Source organism: Salvia splendens, chromosome 5, assembly GCF_004379255.2.
Source record: "Salvia splendens isolate huo1 chromosome 5, SspV2, whole genome shotgun sequence".
NCBI classification, from domain to species: Eukaryota; Viridiplantae; Streptophyta; class Magnoliopsida; order Lamiales; family Lamiaceae; genus Salvia; species Salvia splendens.
Genome location: NC_056036.1, coordinates 41832152 through 41853417, shown reverse-complemented (window position 1 = coordinate 41853417; position 21266 = coordinate 41832152). Strand labels below are relative to the sequence as shown.

At 35.9% G+C, this 21266-nt stretch overlaps 2 protein-coding genes across 2 annotated transcripts; one reads left to right on the top strand and one right to left on the bottom strand.

Annotated features, from left to right (window-relative positions):
- The first annotated feature begins 5104 nt into the window (after positions 1–5104).
- On the top strand, positions 5105–6900 carry LOC121805311 (GEM-like protein 5). Its single transcript, XM_042205118.1, has 2 exons — positions 5105–5454; positions 6163–6900. The coding sequence occupies exons 1-2, from the start codon at positions 5208–5210 to the stop codon at positions 6642–6644; spliced, it is 729 nt and encodes a 242-aa protein (XP_042061052.1). The 5' UTR covers positions 5105–5207; the 3' UTR covers positions 6645–6900.
- Positions 6901–14843: 7943 nt separating this feature from the next.
- On the bottom strand, positions 14844–16598 carry LOC121802536 (NKAP family protein-like). Its single transcript, XM_042202222.1, has 2 exons — positions 16327–16598; positions 14844–15452 (listed from the first exon to the last, which is right to left on the bottom strand). The coding sequence occupies exons 1-2, from the start codon at positions 16528–16530 to the stop codon at positions 15060–15062; spliced, it is 597 nt and encodes a 198-aa protein (XP_042058156.1). The 5' UTR covers positions 16531–16598; the 3' UTR covers positions 14844–15059.
- Positions 16599–21266: the final 4668 nt, after the last annotated feature.

The following is a 21266-nucleotide window of genomic DNA, read 5'->3' as shown; positions in this document are numbered from 1 at the left end:
ACTTTGCTAGTTAAGACTATATTATATAAAAGTTAATTGTATAAATTATTAAGAACAAAGTAAATATCAAATATTAAATATAAATGAATAAAATAAAATTTGACAAGAGTATGTCAAAGTGTATTGAATTAATACAAAATTTTAAAAGTTGTTAGCAATGAATGGAGAGAATATCTATTAAAAATGAAATAATAAACGAAAACTAAATAGGAATTAAACAAATTGAGTTGAAAAATATTGCTTTGAATACATACAAAGTCTATTAAATAAATAATGAACGAAAACTAAATAGGAATTAAACAAATTGAGTTAAAAAAATATTGCTTTGAATACATACAAAGTGTTGGAAGAAATTAAAGGAAAAGAAATGGTGGAGAGAGGATTTAGACAGTTTTGAGGTATAACTGTACCTCTTTGTTCCTATGTAGATATGTCACTGCATATAATATTATATGATTGTGATTGTCACATCATACATAATATCCCCTAGTAGGATTATTACCAGAATATTGGAATAAATAACAAAATTAAGTACTCCTACTATAATATAACTGATATTTTAAAAAGTTATGCGTTAACAAAATTTGATGATTTTTTCAATAATTTTTATTAATAATAAATAGAACTCACGCGTCACAACAATAGTAGTGTTGAGGATAAAAAAATGGCGAACCACATAATTATAAATTGTAGATGAGTGAATGTATGAGGATAATAAATCATGAGAAACTTTTCATAATTAATTAAATAGGTATAACTTTGGTGTAAGAATTAAAATAAAAATAAGATTATTTCTCGTGAATAGATGAAAGATCAAATATTGGATAGTAGGTACTAATTTATTTACCGGCTTTTATCTTTTTGGTTAAAGGACTTTTGCAATTGTCTAATTAGACACATTATTAATCCAAGGAACAAAATATGATAAGGATTAAGGACATCTTAAATAAGTATTTGATATTTTACCAAATAAGATATATTAAAATATGATTCTCATTTTAAATGAATTTATATCTTATTATGATATACTATACCCATTTAGAGGGAAAAAGAAAAAAACAAACAGACCCATATAATTGATGTATACACAATACACATAACACATTTCAAATTTAAATCTTGTAGTATTATAGAGAAAAAAAAAATCACGTTACTTGAAAAAGGCGAAAAAACTATAGTGATTTTGGTGATATTGTGGTTGTGGGAGTCCATGGACTGATAAATACTCATTTCACATTTGTCGTCTAACAATTTCCGGTTTTTAAGGAATCCAGTCGCCCAAAAAATATCACTTCAATTATTTCCCACATTTTACATATGCTTTAGTTCAAATAGTTATTGTCACAAATTAGAATCTCCTCTATCCCTACACTAATATGTTTTACACACATTGGCAGTGTATGGTGTGCAAAATGTAAATGTTATGCTAGCATATTTCGCAAAACCAAACCAAACTTTTGGTGCATTTTTTTGGATAAATTGTCGAAAAAACACAAAATTTAGTCAATTTATAATTAATTACACAATTTTTTGAAATGGCCCATTTGATTGTGTATTTTTTTTCTTAATTGTCGTGATCTTATTTCTGACCTGGCAGGCACAAAATAGTTATGTAAACAAAACGTATGTTATGACACGACCTAAGAAGACATGAAAAATGAGAAAATTATAACATAACGTTAATATAATAAAGTAAAAATAATTAAAATTAAAGTATGAATTTAATTAAAATAATAATATTAATTATTAACGGGTTACCATATCTAACCCGAACCAACCAAAAATTATCACAATCTTATTTGGTTGAATACTAATATATTAACTTCGTACATGTTCATGTCGAGTCAAAACTTGCAAAACCTTGTTTAGAGCCATCAAACCATTTGACAAATTTTTGTGATAAAGTATTAGGATATTTTCAACTTATATCTTTAGATCTTGTTGAAAATTAAAATTAATCTATTGATCATTTTTTTTATTGGTAATTATCAAGGGTATCTACCGGCTAACCCAATGACTAATCTCCAAGTTGATTTGTAGGCATCTCAATGAGTGAGATAGTTAGTCCACTGATCTAAAGTTGCTTTATACTCAAAGTCAGAGATATATCCCTTGACCTTTTGATTAACCTAAAGTTGTATTATACCCAAAGTTAGAGATCGATCCCTTGATCATTTTATTAATACTATGTTCCAATATTTCGATACGTTGGACCCCTCTTTTTTTGCAAGTGAATTTGCATTTGAAATAAGTACATCCATTCATTTAAAAGTTTTTGATGAAGTTTCAAGTATCTCAATTCCCCACTATAAAAATGACAAAATCCTAGTGGTCCAGCACCAACTCAAGCCCAATTTTGCTTTGGGCTACATATATTCATAGTGAGGTTCACTTAAAATGTAACAATCGTTACATCACATGAAGCAAGAAGCATAATCAAAAATGTATATCTCAAAAAATGAAGACCTTACTACGTGTATAAGCTTAGAGATATAGAAATCAAATCATATTAATTCCTCTATTATTTCCCCCCAAAGAAATATAAATGAATCAAACAAAGGGCGAAGAAGTTATTATGACTTTGTTCTTAGGGGACAATCACCTTTTGTATTATGATATAAAACTAACAATATCATCTTGATTAATTATCTAGATCAATATTTTTCAATCCCTCGATTATAAGTAAATGATTATTGATTATAATTGATAACCTAGCATTTCCCTAAACAATAACTAGAGCCAAATGATAACCCTAAATGTAGTTTATCGACTAACCAATAACTAATTTATCGTTTAAACAACCATCCCTGATTAATAATAATGATTTTGAATAATTAGGTGTGGATGAGATATTCTAGTCGATTGTATTGGTTATACCTACAGATAGTAATAATATTATTCAAATTACTTAATAATAATAAATGTGATATAATATTAAATTTTAGAATATTTTATTAATATTATTTAAAAATCTGAATATTTTCTATAAAATTTCCATATATTGTTTTCTTTTGGAAAATTGCCAAATAAATCACAAAGATAATAATCAATTTCTTGTCCTTCATACTTTTAAAATATTAAAAATAAATTTTGAAGATGAAATTTTTGCTGTTATCTCATTCCCCTTCAAATTATTTGGTGATGTGGCAACCAATTTTAAACAAGTGGGTAAAACGTCATTGGACAAAACGTCAACATCTAATTAAGTTCAAAATAATGTTTGTCCATGTGTTTTAAATCGACCTCCACACCAGCGCTTAATTTATTAAAAAAGGGGGGAAGATGAGACATTTGTTAAAATTTAATCATTTTTTATTTGTTTTTCAGATTACAAAAAATATGAGACGGGAGCAATGTTTCGCAATATTTAGGGCATCAGCAGTGGAGCGCCCTAAAGCCCGCCCTATGCACCGCCACGTCAGCATTTTTATCCTCCTACCTTTTCACCTGCAGTGGGACGTCCTATAGATTTTACTATTGTTTTGTTAATTAGTTTAAATGTTTTCAAATATATAAATGCAAACTAATTAAAAAACACAACGATTAACTAAAAAACGGCAAATACTACATTGAGTTAGAAATAAAAAAAAAGTTGACTACTCTACAAAAGCCTTCGGTGCAGCTCATCGATCAACCCCTGGAGGTATTCGGCTCTGGCCGGGCACGTACACTTCATGAGGGCGTTATGCGTGTCCAACAACGTCCGCGCCATCGAGGCCTTTGCCAACTCCGCGTAGGCAAGTGCCGACTGGGTCGGGGTCGGGGCGGGATCGGCGATGGGGGGCGGCCGCGGCTTGCGAGGAGGATGTCGCCTTCGCCTTCCCCTTGTTCTTCGCAGCCTTGACGCCTACGGGACGCCGGGAGGACATCGGTGTGCCGGAACTTTCATCCTCCGTCTACGTCCGGTTGAGGTCCACCGAATATGCGCCGCTTTCGCTGCTCGTGTAACCACCAGTGTCGGTGGTCTTCATCCTCTTTGTCGCACCGGTGTGAAGAATACCGCCTTGGAACTTCTCCTTGTCCTTCAAGAGCGCCCAGACATTGAAATGCTTGAAGTCACCGTACATGGACTGGTACGACAACAACGCTCTATCGCGTACATCACTCAGGCTCTCGCCGCTTCCCTGCTCCCTCGAGCACTTCGTACTCCGCCGCGAACAGGTTGACTTGCTTCTTAACTAGATCCAAGTGCTTGCGGAGCTGCTCCCTATGGCGCTTGTACGCGCTCGGCGGCTTCGCCTCATTGTAGCGCTCTGCGATGCGCTCCCAGTACGCAAGCTGCTTTTGGTTGTTCGTGAATATTGGGTCCTCGAGATATCCACCCAACACCTCGCCAAGACGAGGGTTTCATCCGGTTGGTAGTTCGTCCTCCCGGGGGCGTACTCTTCATTTGTTGCCGGAGGTGACAACTTGTACGCCCGGTACTTGATCCGCTTCTTTCTAGCGAGGGCGGCGGCCGAGGCGGCGCGGTGGGAAGGGGCGGCAGGGCGAGTTGGAGAGGACTCCATGTCAGACAGACCGTACGAATCCGTACTGAATTCGGGATCGTACTGCGAGTTAGGGTTGAACGACCGATATTCGTCAGGTTGTGTACCCGGCCAACGTGCACCACCTCTAAACATCTGACTATTGGGACTTGAGTAATGAACGGAATCCATTTTCTAGAGTAAGTGAAAATGCGAATGAAAATATTACAAATGAAGGTGGGTAGGGGCCAGGGGGTATTTATATAAATGAAATTTTCAAATTTAAAAATAAAACAAAAACGTGTTGCATCGTCCGCGCCGCCTACGGTGGGCGGATGATGCCCTATCGTCCGCGCTTACTCTGCGGACTATTTGTCGGACGAGGACGACGCATCGTCCATCGTCCGTGCACCCACAGTGGCGGACGATGGCACGCCCAAGATATCGGGCGGCCTATCGTCCGCCGATTGTGGGTGCCCTTAGTGATCTGTTGGACAATTAGAATAACTTCGTCACACGTAACTGTAGATTTGTGACATTTGTCCAGTCACAAAAATAATTAATTAAGAAAAAAATTGAACAATGGGAATAAACTATAAATCGTCTCATCTAGAACATTCGCGATAAAGCTACTAACTCCACCTTATCAAGTAAATCAAGAATCGAGAATTCTAGCAATCATCCATTTTTATTACACGGCATTTCCTACCTAATTCATCAAATCTTAATTTCTCCAAAAACATGAACCAGAAAGGAGAGACGAAGAAATGGGGGACTCATGTCATGGGGGCTCCGGCGGCGCCGGCGGTCCATCCCGACAATCAGCAGGCGGCGCTATGGCAGGCCGAGGAGGGCCCACATCAGCCATACGTTGTGATTGCGCCGGTGGAGAGGTCTTCCGCCGACAGCCCTCTCGATCATGTTGTCAACATCTTCAATTCTTGGAGTCACAGAGCTGAGGAAATTGCTCGTAACGTCTGGCACAATTGTAAGCTCTTCTGCACTTTTCATTTTTTCTTCTTCTGATTGTTCTGATTTTGCAATCAATCAAGATTTTGATGGCTTAATTTGATGACTTACGTCACTCAAATAAAATGATGACTTGTTTTAGACAGCGAAACAATATTATACTATTAAATTGTGTTACCACCAAAATCTTGATTGCTTATAAAATTGGAATAAATTAACAGCGTTGTTAGTGGAGTAATTCACATGTGGATTAAAGTCGTATGCATAATCAGAATTTGATGAAAGTTTAAGAATTTATAACAATTACCCCTAAATTTGATTTGGTTGAGTTTCTTGTTTGTTTTCACTAGATTGTGATGCTAAATGTTTGCATACTCAAATTTCAATAGGATACAATAACGTCAAAATAGAAACAAGATGGGAGATTTTGAAGGTTTGGGGTTAAGTAGATTATTACGTGTAAAGTAAGAGAGAAAATATGAATGAGAAAACTCTTTTTCTACATTATTCACTCTCTTACTTTACTATCACTCCATTTGAATTATTTATTATTATTGTTCTAAAACGAGTAAAAAAATAAATGACTCAAGTAACGTGGGACGGAGGGTATGTTAGTTTTAAGTCGAACATATTTATAGGGGTCGGCCGCTCCATCTCGCCCCCTAAATCCGCCACCGGAGATATTAATGGATGATGTGATTCTGGTAACTACATTGTGTGTTTGCAGTGAAAACCGGGCCATCCGTATCCGGAGCTGCGTGGGGGAAGGTGAATCTAACAGCGAAGGCGATAACTGAAGGGGGATTCGAGTCCCTGTTCAAGCAGATATTCGAGACGGATGAACACGAGAAGCTGAAGAAAACATTTGCCTGTTATCTTTCCACCACCACTGGCCCTGTTGCTGGGACCCTTTATCTGTCCACTGCCCGTGTGGCTTTCTGCAGCGATCGCCCGCTGTCCTTCCGGGCCCCCTCCGGGCAGGAGACGTGGGCCTACTACAAGGTCACGATCCCGCTGGGTCACGTCCACAATGTCGCCCCTGTCGTCTTGAAGCAAAATCCACCCGAGAAGTATGTACATCTGGTGACCGTGGACGGCCACGAGTTTTGGTTCATGGGGTTTGTCAACTTTGAGAAAGCGTCCCACCATCTGCTCGACAGCGTCTCGGATTACAGGAGCGGGCTGCAGCAGCAGCACGTTCCGAGCTAGGGAGCGGTTAACTTGTTTGTCGGTCCGGGTTTTTGTGTGTGTATATGTGTATTAATAGGGTTGATCAAGTGTTGGTGTTGTTTCTTGTCTGATTTGTGTATGTTGTAGCGTTATAAGTATATGATATGTGATATAGTGCTAGTATTTTAAATTAGAAGGAACTATTGTGGTATATTTGGTATTGTTCTGATATATTGGGCTTTTTCACAAGCTTGATTTTGTATTGGATAATATGACACTGGACTATACTGGTAAATGGGCCTAGTTATGGGGTACTATATTTTCTTAGTAGTCTTGGACAAGCTTAAGAAAATTTTCCTTCATCCCTCATTGATTTTTCCATTTGGGATTAGTCCTAAATTTAAGAAACGTAAAAGAATGTGAGTGAAAAAGATTTGTCGAATATATGTACATGAATATATGTATGACCTTGCTACTATAGGGATAATTTTGCAAGCGGTCATGAAAATGCAAACTCATATATTGTACAAACTTCAAACTATAATTTGGACCATTAAAAAATATCAATAGATGACACAATAGTAGCAACAGAAAATATCAACACAATATCAACACAACATTAATCGTTGAAAATATGTTGATATTTTCTAACGGTTCATATTATAGTTTGGAGTTTATATAATATATGAGTTTGCATTTGATTATATTCCATCAATAAGATCTATATTGTGTACTATAAATATGTGATACTTTATTCGTATCCTAAGAATAGAAATTTTTGAAATGGAATGGGTTTTAATTCAAATTTGATAAAGTAAGAGAGAAAGAAAAGTGTGTTACTAGAAAATGAGTTCCACCTCATTGGAGATAAAGATTTTTTTTAAATAAAAAGTTTCTATTTTTAGAGTACGAAAAAAAGCTAAGGGCATCCACAATGGGGCGTCCGATGGCACGGACGATGCGTGCCATCATCCTCTGGAACCCTTGGTCCCTCCATTGTGGGTGCGAGCCATAGGGCGCGCCCTATGCCCACGCCCTAAGCTTCGGGCGCGGAAGAAGCGCAGACGATGGCCTATCGTCCGCGCCATCGGGCACCATTGTGGGCTCGGCGGACGATGGCACGCGTTTTTGAATTTTTTTTGTCTATTTACACCTCGTTTCTCATTCACTTGTTCATACGAACATCTCGCCTCTCTCATTTCTCTCATCTCTCACATTTCTACCTCTCTCACATATCAAAATGAACCACGAAGTTTACGTATTTTTTTAATTCGTATTTTAATTCATATTTTTTAAATTCGTGTTGTAATGTATTAATTTTTATAAATGAAATGAAGTTTTTTCCCAATTTTTGTAGTTATTTAAATATTCAAATAAAAGAAAATGCATATGGCGCGCTTTAGGGCGCCACACTGCAGATGAGAAGGTAGGAGGATAAAAACGATGACGTGGCGGTGTATAGGGCGCGCCTTAGGGCGCCCCATTATGGATGCCCTAAAGAGATTCAATTTTTAGATGGCAGAGGGAGTATTATTGAGATTCAATTTTTAGATGGTACAGTGAGTATTATTATCATTAAAATTTAATACTAACTTAATCTACATTTGGTGTTGCTATGTTTAGATTTGAGTGATGTCCTTTCAAATCAGTGGATATATACTAAATGTTTCTGAACTCAATAATTGAATATATGAAAATACAAGATGAAAGGAATATTTCGACATGTGAATAATCTGCATAACTTTTCACATCAATTGTGGGGGTTCTGTTTTTTTTTTATCGAATGAAGAATATAAAAATTTTATAATTACTAGAAATAAAAGAGAAAATAATGTATGAAGTTAATTGATTTGATCCCACCACAGGTGACAGGAAAACAAAACATTCAAACAATAATCCACACAACACGTCACATGAAATTTGAAAATCATTAACTATGTCAAATCTCACCTTCGATGTCGGCAAAAATCCCACAACTATAAATTTTATCTTATTTATTTTTATGTTCATCGCCAAAATTTGCTTAATAATTGTGCTTCTATTCATTTATGGAAAAAGGAGAGGGAAAACCATAAAAATATTATATTTCCGAATGATTTTTTTTAATATTACGTGAATAAGTATGCAGATTTTCATATATTCAGTTATTGATTATAGAATAAGATATTGTTTTGGTTGAGCATTTTTATTATTTTTTAAAAAATTGGATCGGTTTGAGAGAAAGAACAGTGTGTCATGATAGAAATCCATGGATTCCATCCAGGGGCGGACGCAGAAAAAGTTGGCCACAAGGGTTGGACTCCACCATATAATTTTTCATAGTCAAATATTATATATTTATATATATATATATATATATATATATAATATTATATAATGCAAAAACCACAATTACAACAATTGTAAAAATGCATATATATTTAATACGAACTAGTCCAATATATATCTAATAAAAAGAACAAAAAAATCGTGTCATAGTTGTGTTTTTACATCTAAAGCGCTGAATTTCTACGTGTTCTCATCGATTGAAAACATTGCAGGATTTGTTCGTTTTCAATTGTTAAAAACAGGTCCTTTTCAATATACATAATTAAATTGCCATTCTTCCACTCTTCTTCCATCATTTCGCAAGTCAGTCTAGACAATCTCATATTTTTGATAAAAAGTAGCTATTAGAATATGTGCATTTGACAAGAATTTCAAAGTTCAAGCCATGGATGGAATTAAAAAAAAATATAAACTTTAAAATAACTATTGTTTATAACTTTTTTTTACAAACTTGCAACTATTCTATGAAAATCTTAAAAAAAATAGATAGAATACAAAATTAACACTTTAATAAATTCCTTTACTTCACAATTTGTGTAGAATTTGAATTTTAAATTCGCTAAAATCTCAAAGACTCAAACCCTCTTTTCACTGTTTCTATCTGCCACTGTTATAAACCCTCCAATCTCTCTCTTTTTATTTTTCTAAATTGCAATATACAACTAAAAATACTTATATTTTACAGAAGATAAATTTTTTATTTAATTATTTAAACAAAACGTGTTCCCACTTATAAAAATGTTAGCACTTTTACAAGTTTCAAGTCTCATTTATCTAAGCTAAAAACGCGTCAAACCAATTAATAGAGGTCAGTTTGAACTTTTTAGTTTTATTTTTAAATTACTCATCATCTTCTTCACTCAGTCACTGCCCATTGCGCCATGGTTATACTTTTTCTCTGTAATTTTTTAATTTTCCCTTCTTCCTTCTATAATTTCAGCCCTTATAGCTATTCATTCCACGATAATTTCTTCTATAATACCATTATTTGGTTAGGGCTTAATATGATTTTTCAAAATTTTGAAAGTAGAAATTTAAAAAAAAATTGGGTAAGGGCTTAAGCCCTACCCTCCGCCCAAGTGTGTCCGCCCCTGGTTCCATCCTAAAACCAATTGGTGATAGGAGGAATGACTCATTAGAATTATATCGTGGTTTTAAGTCTATGTGAACACGTGAACTTGGAGGTGTTGGACTTTTTTTCCTGATCGATTGGACAATTGGCCCAAATTTTAAGCTCGAATATCTATGTGAACACGTGAACTTGGAGGTGTTGGACATTTTTTCCTGATCGATTGGACAATTGGCCCAATTTTTTTTTGATCTGTTGGACCACTGGCCCAAATTTTAAGCTCGAATATACTGCTGGGTCAGTCATTTTTTTGATTTCAGCCCAGATATATTGTCGGGTCAGTTAAATTTGACCCACAGTCGGCGGCCCGCTCTGATATCATGATAGAAATCAATGGGTTCAATTTTATAAAACCAATTAGTGATAGGAGAAATGACTCATTAGAATTATATAGTGATTTCAGGTCTATGTGAACACTGATATGGGATAATTATAATTTTATATCTAATTTCAGTTGCCAACAGGTCAGACCGATTCTAGTTAGAAGCTACACAAGGATCAAAGTAATGTAGTTAAAATTACTTGCACTGAAAATTAAATAAAATCTTTATGTTTTCACATAAAAAAAGGTGTTCATTACACTGTAAAGTACATACTCTGATGTGATACGAATTTTGGTAAAAGTTAGATTGTGTGTTTTGCAACTGGAGAAATAGTCAACTTTATTAATTTTTATGATAGTTAATTTGAATAAAAATGTGTATGGATGATATGAAGCTCAATGGTAAATTAGATCATATGAGATTGGTAGAGGTAAGAGAGTGGAGAGTGGTTGGAAAGAGATGGAAGGTAGCAAAAGGACCAGTCATGTAATAAGAAGACAAGTTGAGATTCTCTTCAATTTCAACACTTTGTGAAAACGATAAAATATGGACGATTGATCAATGCTAGAGAAATATAATTGTTTCGAACATATCAACAAATCCTCTCCTTCACACTATGTAGCATTCTCTTTAATGTCTATATTCTTTGAAACAACAATTCCCTTTGTTTATTTGTCTACTATTATATGCAAAGATTGTCATCTATACCTCACCATACACACATCAAAACATTTAGGGAAATTATCAATTTAAATCCAAATTGTTTCTGCGTTGTTAATTATATATATTCTGAATTGTCGAATATAACTGTGAACTATTAATTCTTTATTCAGACCCCGGAAAATTGATGTGACTCGTCTGATTGTCATCACAAAACGAAATTGTTTGCACCAGGTCAGATTTTAAAAAGAATGAGAAACTACTCTCTATTTCCTACGAAAATAGTGTTAGTAGTTGACGACATGAGTTTTATTGCAAAATTCGTAAATCAAAAGAAAGATAGAGAGAAAAATGGTTGAAATATCATTCCTGAAAATATGACTTGTCTTATTAGAGAGATAATGTGTGATAGATAGATAGATAGTGCCTAATGTTAGTAAACGGACCAAATGGAAAACATGACTGTTGTTCGTATGCCAATGAATGATTTTATTTAGACCAGACCTAGATATGTCCGTAGCTCATCTGTGCCAATTTTTCTCACCACCAAACGTTAACTCTCTAGTAGTCGTTCGGTTAGATAAGTAGGATTCGATACTTAATAATGGGGATCATACCACATAGAATTAGTCTTGACCTCTCTTCTAATAAAATTAACCTCAAGTAAATTCGGCCAAGTTCATCTCGGACAATATCAATATTACTACAAAGCCTATTTAATTATAAATATTAGCTTGCACTACATAGATATATATGCAAATTATTGAACTATATATACACCACTTTAATTATTCATATTTTAATTATTATAACAAAAGGACTGTGCAATATTCGCAATACAAACCCCCTCACCTTATCCTATATGCAACATGTGACATTGCATATATATCTTGCTTACATATAATAAAATATTATATTACAAATGTATATAACACACAGATAGCTAAGCCATTTCTTCAAGAGATATGTTGATGGATTGAGACAATGAGTGTACCAATGAGGATAAAGAAAGGTCCATCTCATGTCCTCTGTTGGCCTATTAATTTCTCTCTCTCTCACACACACACACACATGTGTGTATGTGTGTGTGTGTGGTGTGTTGTCCATGCTTGGTGCATATGTATATATGAATAATGAATGGGTTGTTCCTCTCTGAAAAGTTTGATTGTAGGGCTTTTTTCTTCTGCAGAGATTCCTTTTTCTCTCTGCCATGCAATTTGAATCAAAAGGTTCCTTTGTTTGCTACATTCTCTCCAGCTATGATCATCAGCCCCACCTTCTATTCCTATGGACCATCTCTTTTCTCATTTTTGCTTATAAGTCCCTCGTCTTTCTAAATACTACTCTCATGTCCCATTCTGAGCGACACATTTTTTCGTCTAGCTTTAGGGCATCAGCAGTGGGGCGCCCTAAGGCGCGCCACATCTTCATTTTTTTAATATTTACAAAATCCATACGAATTTAAAAAAACTAATAAATTAAAATACGAATTTCAAAAACTTCATTTCATTTAATAAATTAAAATACGAATCTTCAACGGCTGCATCTAATGCTTCTGACGTCGAACTACCGGACTCAGACGAACTAGAACTATTGGTGTCGTCGCCGAGATTCATTTTGGTTGGATGTTGAGAGAGAATATGTAAAGAGATAGTCGATATGTTCGTATGTACAAATGAATGAGAAACGAGATTTAAATAGAAAATCAAAAACGCGTGTCATCGTCCGCGACCATCGTCCGCGTAGCCCACAGTGGGGCGGACGATGGCCTATCGTCCGCGGCCATCGTCCACTTAGGCCGCAATGGGGCGGACGATGGCACGGACGATGGACATCGTCCGCGCTATACTCCGCGCCCTTAGTATAGGACGCGACGATCGTCCGCAGCCTATGTCACGCACCCACAATGGGGCGGACGATGCGCGCCATCGGGCGTGCTATCGTCCGCCCCATTGCGGATGGCCTTATAGTTTATACAATCAAGATGCCATGCTCTCTAATAAACTTGATAATATACAATGTAGTTCAATAGGACCAATGGTCCAATGTACTTAGATAAAAACACGAGTTTGTCGAGAATCTACAAACCCCGAAAGTTATTTGGACCTTAATGATAAATAGATTTTGGTAGGTTGTCAATAATTAAATTTATAAATCCATAAAGAGGATTTATGAAAATTCCAATTAAAGTCAAATTTACATAGGTATAAATTTATTAATTCTTGATTAGATTTTATTAATTTGTCTAGTAATTTATTAGATCAATGAATCCGCACCGAAGACCAGCTCAAATTGGCAAAAGAAATAGAGTATTAGAATTTTTGCATTTTCAAGATTCGAGTGTAATTAATTATTACTCGGATGATCAAAGTCAAGTCCTATAATTATGGATGGAGAATTAATTTCCTATATCATGATTTAATATTTGAATTCATGTATTCACCAGCTGGGATAACGAGACTCTTTCGGAATTTTAGGGAAATTTTAGCTCAAGATCAATCATTACTCCCACCTCCAAGAGTTTAATCAATTTTATTAAGGTCCAAGATAAGGAAAATTTATATTTTACAGATTGATTTTTATATACGACAAAATTTCTTTGTATTTTAAAACTCAATTCTCGAATAATTTTTATTGCTGATTTTTTAAATTGTGGGACGAATCAACCTTAATTGGACCAAAGGTTGAGTTTTTCCTACTATTTGCTCTTTTAAAAAAATATACGTAATTAATGTTTATATTAATAAAGCAATATGGTTTTGACTTCGATTAGTGCAACATGGTGGAGAGGATGTTTTCTCCCACGACTAAGAAATATCATCCAATCGTGTATTATTTTTTTGCAACTTACAATTTTATATTTCTATTTATATACGACTTCACATTTGATCTAGCTGTATTCACTTCATCACATTAATTAGTATTATTAATTAAATAGACTCAATTCGTGATGATGTTTCGTTGATGATCCCTCTATTAAAAAATAATCCAAGATTTTTCATTCTTTATAAACCCGATTATTTCTTAATATTTTTAAATTAATTTTATATGTGAAATTGCATAAATTCATCCATTCCATTTGCACATTGGAATGTCCCACTATTATTTATGAGTGAAACTTTTACCTAAGGAAGTTTCAATTTTCTTCATATTATGTCGTTTTCTCTATTTTTATAGCTTTATTCCCTTTATTGTCATAATTATCCTTTTAATATCCTAAAACAAACGTCATTGTTATGTTTAAGCAATTGATAACGTTATACGAATAAGTTATGGGAAAAGGGGAATAAAATTTTTTAATTTGTGGATACGAGGTGTCAATCTCATATTTGATGGATAAACTTTTTCTCTTTATTCAAATCATTCATTTCAACTTAATAAGTCATACCAATTCCGAACATCATAAATTGGGCAAAAAAGTAGAACATTATGTTATTAAATTAGACCATTTAAAGAAAATGCCCAAAACCTTTATAAATTCAGCTGCCAACCAATTTTGATAACAATTAAAAAAATTATGTTACTTCTAAAATATACAGCAGCATTTTTAAAAAATGACCAAAATCTTTAAAAAAAATCATCCTCTTTTATCTCTTCAATTTCATTCATTTCCTTTCTATTAGAAATATGCCATCACAATATCCTTTCAAAACAAATTTTAAAAACATAACCCATATAAAAAATATGGAGAAGCCAAAGATCTCACATTTTTGTACGTAAAAAAATCTTCAACACCAAACCATCTTAGTACAAATACCCCCTTTTGAGTGCATGAAAAAGATATAAAAAATGACTGAATTATCCAAAACTCATAAATGCAGGAAATCAAAAACAAAAACAATGAATACAATAAATTAGATAGCAATAGAGAAGCAAAAAAAAGATGGAACAATTTGAAACAAGAATGAGAATTCTTTGTCTTATATCAAGAAACTCCACTCCCCACATCAACATCCAACACCAAACACTCCACCAAATCGAAAATAGAGAGAGAGAGAGAGAGAGAGAGAGAATTCAAGAAGAGGCATTTTCAGATCGATCAAAGTGGAGAAGTTGACCACAACATTTGGGGCAAATTTCAAGCTGTTTGGGCACCATGTAGTACATTAGGCAGCTCTTGCAACCAGCAACCACCAACACATTATTACTATTGTTGCTGTTGATGTTGCTGTTGTTGTTATTCCTTTCTTCATCATCATAGTAACAATTTTCTTGATTACTTTTATCACTCCATTGCTCTCTTGAGGAGCATGGGGACGATTCCAACGACGACCCATCGCTGTCGTACGAGCTGCTGTCCTCCTCCTCCGAGGAGCAGTCGTCGACGTACTCGGCTGCTGCTGCTGTCCGGGGATCCTCCGTGGCCCTCATGCCGGTCCTCCAGTTTATGTAGTATAGTTCACCAGTCTGTAAATGAGCAAATGAAAAAAGGGAAATGGGATTCATCAAGATTGAATCTTTTTTAATGGGTAGTTTTCACAACACACTAAAAAAGGAAATGGGATTTATCAAGATTGAATCTTTTGTAAAGGGTGCTCAATGAAGTAGTAGTAGTAGTAGTAGTAAACAATAAAGATGAGCCATTCAAGAAGAGGAAACATTTTTGGGACAAAAGAATCAAAGTAAATCACAAAAAGGAAATGGGAGTTAACCAAGATTGAATCTTTTTTAATGAGTACATTAAATAAAGTAGTGCCAGTCAAGAAGAGGAAACATTTTTGGTACAAAAGAAACAAAAAAAATCACAAAAAGGAAATAACATTTTTCAAGATTGAATCTTTTTTATGGGTATAATATGAAGTAGTAGTCACAATAAAGATGAACCCAGGAAGCATTTTTTTGGGACAAAAGAATCAGAATAAATCACAAAAAAAAGGAAATGGGATTTACCAAGGTTGGATCTTTGTAAAGGGCATTAAAAGAAACGAAAAAGGAAATGGGATTTATCAAGATTGAATCTTTTTTAATGAAGTACGACTAGTATTCACAACAAAGAAGGCCCAGAAACAAATAAATCACAAAAAAGGAAAAGGGATTTATCAAGATTAAATCTTTGTTAAAGGGCATTAAATGAAGTACTAATCACAACCAAGAAGAAGCCATTAAAGAGGAGGAAACATTTTTGGGATAAAAAGAAACAAAACAAACACAAAGATGTAGAAATCCCTTTAAGGTTTCCCAGCATTAAATGTAGTAGTAGAAATCAAATAACAAAAAATAAAAATAAAATAGCGAAAGCGATCTCCATAAAAAAAAAAATTGTCCCTTTTTGAGTCCTAACCTTTAAATCAAGGCATTGCTCCCAATGGAAAGGAAGCGATGAGCCTTCGGAATTCAACTCCACCGCCGCCGCCGCGCCTCCTCCGCCGCCGCCGCTGCTGCTGCTGCTGCTGGAGGTGGTGTGCTGCTGGTTCAAGGAGCAGTTCTGCAGAGATCTCTCAAGAGAGGCTGTGATAGTAGCCATGTTTGGAATTGGACTTGTCATTTTTCTTTTTTTTTTTCTTAATAAAATTAATCCCACCTAAATCTCAACAACTCAAAATCAAAACTGAAAATTGCAGAAAAGAAAGGGACAAAATGGGAGAAGAAGAATTGAGAGGAATTTGTGTTGTGAGAGAAGAAAATAGAAATATTTAAATGGGAAGAGAAGGAGTGTTTGAGAGAGTGCGCGTGAGATATGATATCTTGGAAAGAATCAAAACCAGGTAGGGCACCAATAGGGACAACACCATTTTCTATTTTTTGTCTCTCCTAATCCTATTCTATATATATACACATATAAGTAGTTAATAATATTAGCAATATCCAAGGCACATTCGTTTAGTTTTATAGGGTTAATTAACCTTGTGCTATGCACAGGACATAAGAGTTTTAAATAATGAATATAAAATATAATAAAAATATAGAAAAGAAGAACTCAAAGCAATGTCAAGATTTAAAAAAATGTACTACTCCTTAATGAATGTATTATTTATATACAATTTTAATTTATGATTCAAGTGGAGTAAAACAATAAAATTAATGACAAAAAGAATATGTGTAACTAAGGATCAAAGAATATAAGTTAATTAGAATAAATATACAAATAAAGAAAATATGTGTGAGTAAAGATCAAAGAGTAGAAATTGGAATAAGAAACGTACAATAGCAGTATACTCATATTAGATAATTCAAAAAATATTTTAATTAATTAACTATAAATTTAAAATAATATTAACTAAAACACTTTAAAATATATAATACATATAGAGCAATCACACTTCAATGACATACAACACCTTCGTATGAAAATAGTAGTATTATTTTAATATTCAGTTAAACTCAAGAATAATTAAAACTTTCGGTCATTCAATTGAATCGAATATAAAAAATGTCTTTATTTTTATGAGGATGAAATATTAAATATTTTAATTAAATAAAAGTCAACCCATTCTTTTAATTACTCACCTCGGCCCACTTATCAATTTTAAAAAAAATTTGCCGCCCACTTTACTTTAGCCTAATAGATAGCCCAAATTAAAATAAAATGAGGCCGTCCCCAAATTATACTCCCTTCACCCATCGTATCTCTCCCTCATTCACATTCTTTATTTTAATTCTTCCCCAAATTCACCTTCCAATTGAAATCCCTAAAAAGGAATAGAGAAGCGGCGGCGCCTCTCTTCCTCACGCCTCTCTCTTCTCCGGCGTCGGCACCTCTCTATAAGTCCAAACATAGCCCAAATAGCATACATAAACCAATATTCCTCAAATCCTAAATTAATGTTCCTCCTATATCCCTTCCCCACACTCGTCGTTCCTCCCACCCGCCAGCTGCCATGGCCGGCGATTCCCTCATTTCCTCCCTCTAATCGGCGGAACAGCTGAACACCAGCTTCCCACTAAACATCAGTCTCACCGCCGCCGCAAGGCACAATACCGTAGTCGTGCCTCTCGACCTCCATATAAACCAAATCCATCTATCTATCTCGCTCGCTGGCTCTCTCTCCCTCGCCGCCCCGCCTTCCTCACCCCTCGCGTTGCCCAGCCTGCACAGCCGCGTCGCTGGCAAGCGACGCCGACTCTTCTCTCTATCTCTTTCATCTCTCATCGCTCTCTCTTTTCTTTACGCCACAACCGCTGCTGCTTCCACGCCGGCGATGATACCAATCACTCTCCGGCTGTTAAAGATTGGATCTTTGGATGAATCTGGAGATGGGCGAAGCAGAGGCTAGAAATGCCATGATAGGGAGATGGAGGTGGTGGGTCTGCATAGATGTAGTTGTCACCGCCGGGCTTCTCTCTTCTTCCGTCCTATTATTTTTCTTCTTCTCACCTGTCTCCTTTGACAGTAAGCACATGTAATAGTGTTTTATTATCTGTAATTTTCTTGAGAAGCTTTCTCTCTATTGGACCAATATTTGCCCAATCAATTTTGCTGTTTATGTCCAAAGTTGCCATATTGAGAAATGACAAAAAGGGTAACCACAATAGCTGCACACTTTCCCGCCAAAAAGGATAATATTGACTTTTCAGCAAACTGTCACTTTAGATTAGTATAGATATGTAAGAGCATTAGCACTAGGGCGCCCTAAGGAACGCCTTAAAGTCCGCTCTATGCACTGCCACGTCATCATTTTATCCTCCTACCCTTCCACCTGCAGTGGGGCGTCCTATAAGACGTCCTAAAGGCCGCCCTATAGGTTTCACTATTGTTTTGTTAATTAATTTAAATGTTTTCAAATATGTCAATGCAAAATAATTAAAAATATACCACGATTAATTAAAAATGCCAAATCCTACATTGATTAAAAAAAAGTTTTACACGAGTTAGAAATGAAAAAAAAAGTTGACTACTCTACAAAAGTCCCAACTTGCGGCGCAGCTCATAGATCATCCCCTGGAGGTATTCGGCTTTGGTCGGGTCCTGACATTGCATGAGGGCATTGTGCGTGTCCAACAACGTCCTCCGGGTGGCGGCTGCTGCCAACTCCGCATAGGCAAGTGCCGCGGGGTCGGGGTCGGGATCGGCGATGGGGGGCGGCCGCGGCTTGCGAGGAGGATGTCGCATTCGCCTTCCCCTTGTTCTTCGCAGCCTTGACGCCAATGGGATGTCGGGAAGACACCGGTGTGCCGGAACTCTCCTCCTCCCCGTAGATCATCCGGTTGAGGTCCACCGGATATGCGCCGCTTTCGCTGCTTGTGTAAGCACCGGCTTCAGTTGTCCTCGTCCTCTTTGCGCAACCGATGGCAGAATCCCGCCCTGGAACTTCTGCTTGTCCTTCAAGAGTGCCCAGATGTTGAAATGCTTGAAGTCGTCGTACATTGACCGGTACGACAACAGCGCTCTATTGCGCACATCGCTTAAGCTCTAGCCGCTTCCCTGCTCCCTCGAGCACTTCTCGTACTCCGCCGAGAACATGTTGACTTGCTTCTTCACCTGATCCCAGTGCTTGCGGAGCTGCTCCCTATGGCGCTTGTACGCGCTCGGCAGCTTCGCCTCATTGTAGAACTCGGCGATGCGCTCCCAGTACGCATCCTGCTTTTGGTTGTTCGCGAATATCGGGTCCTCCGAAATATCCACCCAACACCTCGCCAAGACGAGGGTTTCATCCGGTTGGTAGTTCGTCCTCCCGGGGGCGTACTCTTCATTAGTTTCCGGAGGTGGCACCTTGTACGCCCGGTGCCGGTTCCGCTTCTTTCTGGCGGGGGCGGCGACGGGAAGGAGCGGCGGGGCGAGTTGGAGACGGCTCCATGTCAGACAGACCGTACGAATCCGTACTGAATTCGGGATCGTACTTCGTGTTGGAGTCGAACAACCGATATTCGTCAGGGTCTGTGCCCGGCCAACGTGCACCACCCCCAAACATCAGACTATTCGGACTTAGGTATTCACCGGAATCCATTTTATAGTGTAATTTAAGTGTGAAAAAGTGAATGGAAAGGTTACAAATGAAGGTGGGGTAGAGGGTATTTATATAAATAAATACCCCAATGTGGGCGGACGATGCCCTATCGTCCGCGTATCTTTCGCGGACGATGCATCGGGCATCGTCCGCGCACCCACAGTGGGCGGACGATGGAGCGCCCGAGGCATCGGGCGGCCTATCGTCCGCCCCATTGCAGATGCTCTAATTGGAGTGTTATACATATCTATTGGGAAGTTAATGCATTTTTCTTTGTTAATATATGGAGGTTTTGGTTTGAAATTTATGTTTATTTTTACTATATGTGTTTTTATATTTTAATTTTTAATGTACAAAACTTTTTAGGAGGTTTAACTCTCCTCTTTTTCTTCTTTGATTTTCACCATTCTTTTTCTTCTAATTTGTGGCGAAAATTTTCGTTGATGCTCGTCTATCGATAATTGAAGTAGAAAGACTAGGATGGATATTTTCTTACTTTTAGTGACGTTCAAAGCAACGATATTTTCTTACTTTTATCTTTTTAGTGATGTTCAAAGCAACGATATTTTCTTACTTTTTTTCATATTATCTTTTCCAACTCATGAAATGGTAACATATGTTTCTTTTATGTACTCCATGAACACACGAAAAGATGGAGTATTTTTTTTTATGTATATGTCCAATTACTATGCTGTCTGAAAGATTCTCAACTCATGAAATAGTAAGATCTGTTTCTTTAGTTTAGTTGGAAATAGTAACTTCTTTCAAATAGTAAATGTTCCCCCATTTGCCACCAAGGTTAGTATTTATGACGCAGGTGAAAATCATTAATTTCAAGAAATTGTTAGTTTTCTAATGAATTTCATAGATATTGTTTCCAATCAAGAATTATATTGTAATTATGATAGCATATTATGATAGCATTTTTCTTGCTTTCCAATATTGTTACTCTTTCTATCCTATAGAAATAGTCTTTTTTTTTTATAATTTTAGTTTGTCCCATCAAAATAGCCTATTTTTATTTTGGCAAGTACTTTTTTTCTTATAAATGGACTTATATTTACACTAACATAATTCAATCACTTTTTCTTTCTACATCCCTCCTACTTTACCAAGTTCACATTAAACTGGTATGTTTTCCCCCCAAAGTTTCTTTTGTAGGGGACGAGTATATGATCGGCTAGGGTTTTGATGCTGATTTTCTAATGTGCTATTATTTATAAAATAATGAAATATGGACTCTAACCTTAGTTGTAGAATTGAAACATTCTTATTTTTTTACACTTACTTTCTCATAAATCTTTATCCATTTCTTTAGAAAGATGATTGCGATATA

Coding starts and splice junctions, on each gene's coding strand:
- LOC121805311 (XM_042205118.1), top strand. CDS start 5,208: ATGAACCAGAAAGGAGAGACGAAGAAATGGGGGACTCATGTCATGGGG. Junction 5,455..6,162: donor TCGTAACGTCTGGCACAATT/GTAAGCTCTTCT, acceptor GTGTGTTTGCAG/TGAAAACCGGGCCATCCGTA.
- LOC121802536 (XM_042202222.1), bottom strand. CDS start 16,530: ATGACAAGTCCAATTCCAAACATGGCTACTATCACAGCCTCTCTTGAG. Junction 15,453..16,326: donor AGCAATGCCTTGATTTAAAG/GTTAGGACTCAA, acceptor GCTCATTTACAG/ACTGGTGAACTATACTACAT.